This window comes from Plasmodium vivax, genomic scaffold (genome assembly GCF_000002415.2).
Source record: "Plasmodium vivax scf_4833 genomic scaffold, whole genome shotgun sequence".
Taxonomy (NCBI): Eukaryota; Apicomplexa; class Aconoidasida; order Haemosporida; family Plasmodiidae; genus Plasmodium; species Plasmodium vivax.
In genome coordinates this window covers 1-1,666 of record NW_001851579.1, presented here as the reverse complement: position 1 = coordinate 1,666, position 1,666 = coordinate 1, and the positions used below count along the sequence as shown (strand labels likewise).

The window sequence follows — 1,666 nt, the reverse complement described above, 5'->3', positions numbered from 1 at the left end:
GTAGCTATATTAGTTACATATTATCAAAAAAATTAAAAGCTAAAGGTTATACGTATGATCAAGACATATTTGAAATGTTTAAGGGATTTATAGATAAATACAACAATCGGCCTAATTTAAGTCTCCGCATTGTTCATCTAGTTTGGTTCATGTAAAGTCTGTAATGTATGATAAAATGGAAAAGTTATATGCATTGTATGAAAAATTTAAAAAGTTCAAAGATGATAATCCATTGTGGAATGCGACATCCTGTTCACCAGTTCATTCTTTTCTTTATCCATATAATGATTTTATAAGGAATAATCAACCTACTAATACACATTATAAAAATATTTTAGATGAATTTAGAAAAGAAATTAAAAAAATCACGGATCCATATAATACATATGTATGTAATAATGAATATATTCATGTAGAAAATATAGAAAATATAAAATCACCTATTTTGCCTGAGAATGAAGAACCTAATGCATCAGTACACGTACAACAGCCGCACAGTCATGCGGAACATAAAAATTATCAAGAAATCGGTCGACCATCTCTCTCGGAGCCTCAAATACTTCAAGCGAGGCCTCAAACATCTCCTGAATTATCTCAAACATATTATCAACCTCCTGAAACACCTCATGCACATCCTCAATCATTTCATGAAGGAAATCAGCTATCTCAAGATACATTAGAACACAATGTACAACATGCAGTACAACAACAAGAACAAGAACTTCAACATGGAGCTAAACCTAAAACAGAATTCCATGTAGATGTATCACAAGTATATCCATCACATTATGGATCATTAGAATATCCACGAACATCATCATATTCAGACCAGCATCCATATTCACGTGTACCACTATTAGCAAATGAAGTACCAGGCGCCTCAACATCAGTGATGAGTACCATTACTAGCGCTTTAAAGGGTGTTGATCCAGTACCTGTTGTTGGTGTATCTGGAGGGATGGGTGCATTATTCTTACTTTTTAGGGTACTCGAAATTTTAAATTTACACCCATATATTTATAATATATTTAAATAAATTTTACCATTATCATAAAATTGCATTTTAAAATTCACAAATTTTTCTTTTTAATATTAGTATACACCAGTTGGAGCCTTCTTTAGAGGAGGAAGAGGACGCGTACGTAGAATTCCTAGTGGTTTCCATGGACAATTCCCAGGAGGATTTCCAGGATATGATGATTATGAAAGTGGGTATATTGGATATGGTCCAATGAATCCTCTCGCGGAATAGGACATGTTACGTTATTTCTTTATAAAAAATAAGTTTATTTATAAGTTGACGATAAAATAAAAATCATGCATTTTATAACTCTATTTAAACAATTCAAACATAATATCTCTAATAAATATATTTTTCCTAAGAAATAAATCTACATATCACATAGTTATTTATATAAAATTTATCCAAATGCAACACATATATAGTTGTAGTATTATGTTAAATGCCTTAAAAATGAAAGAATAACCTAAAAAAAGTATAATTATAGGAAGATCACATTTATTACTGTACAAATGATGCATTACAAAACTATTTATAATTTATATAAAATACATTGCATAATTATTACAATGAAAAAAGCATCACTATTTATTAGTATATATGTTCATACACATATACTTGTAATATGTAAATATGCTAAATTTT

General features: G+C 29.5%; 1 protein-coding gene across 1 annotated transcript; it reads left to right on the top strand.

Moving 5' to 3' along the window:
- Positions 1–163: 163 nt before the first annotated feature.
- PVX_047190 (variable surface protein Vir28-like) lies at positions 164–1,252 on the top strand (the record flags this gene model as incomplete). The annotated part of the gene is made up of 2 exons (XM_001612362.1): positions 164–985; positions 1,097–1,252. Coding segments are annotated over 2 exons (978 nt in total), but the record flags the coding sequence as incomplete, so codon positions are not given.
- Positions 1,253–1,666: the final 414 nt, after the last annotated feature.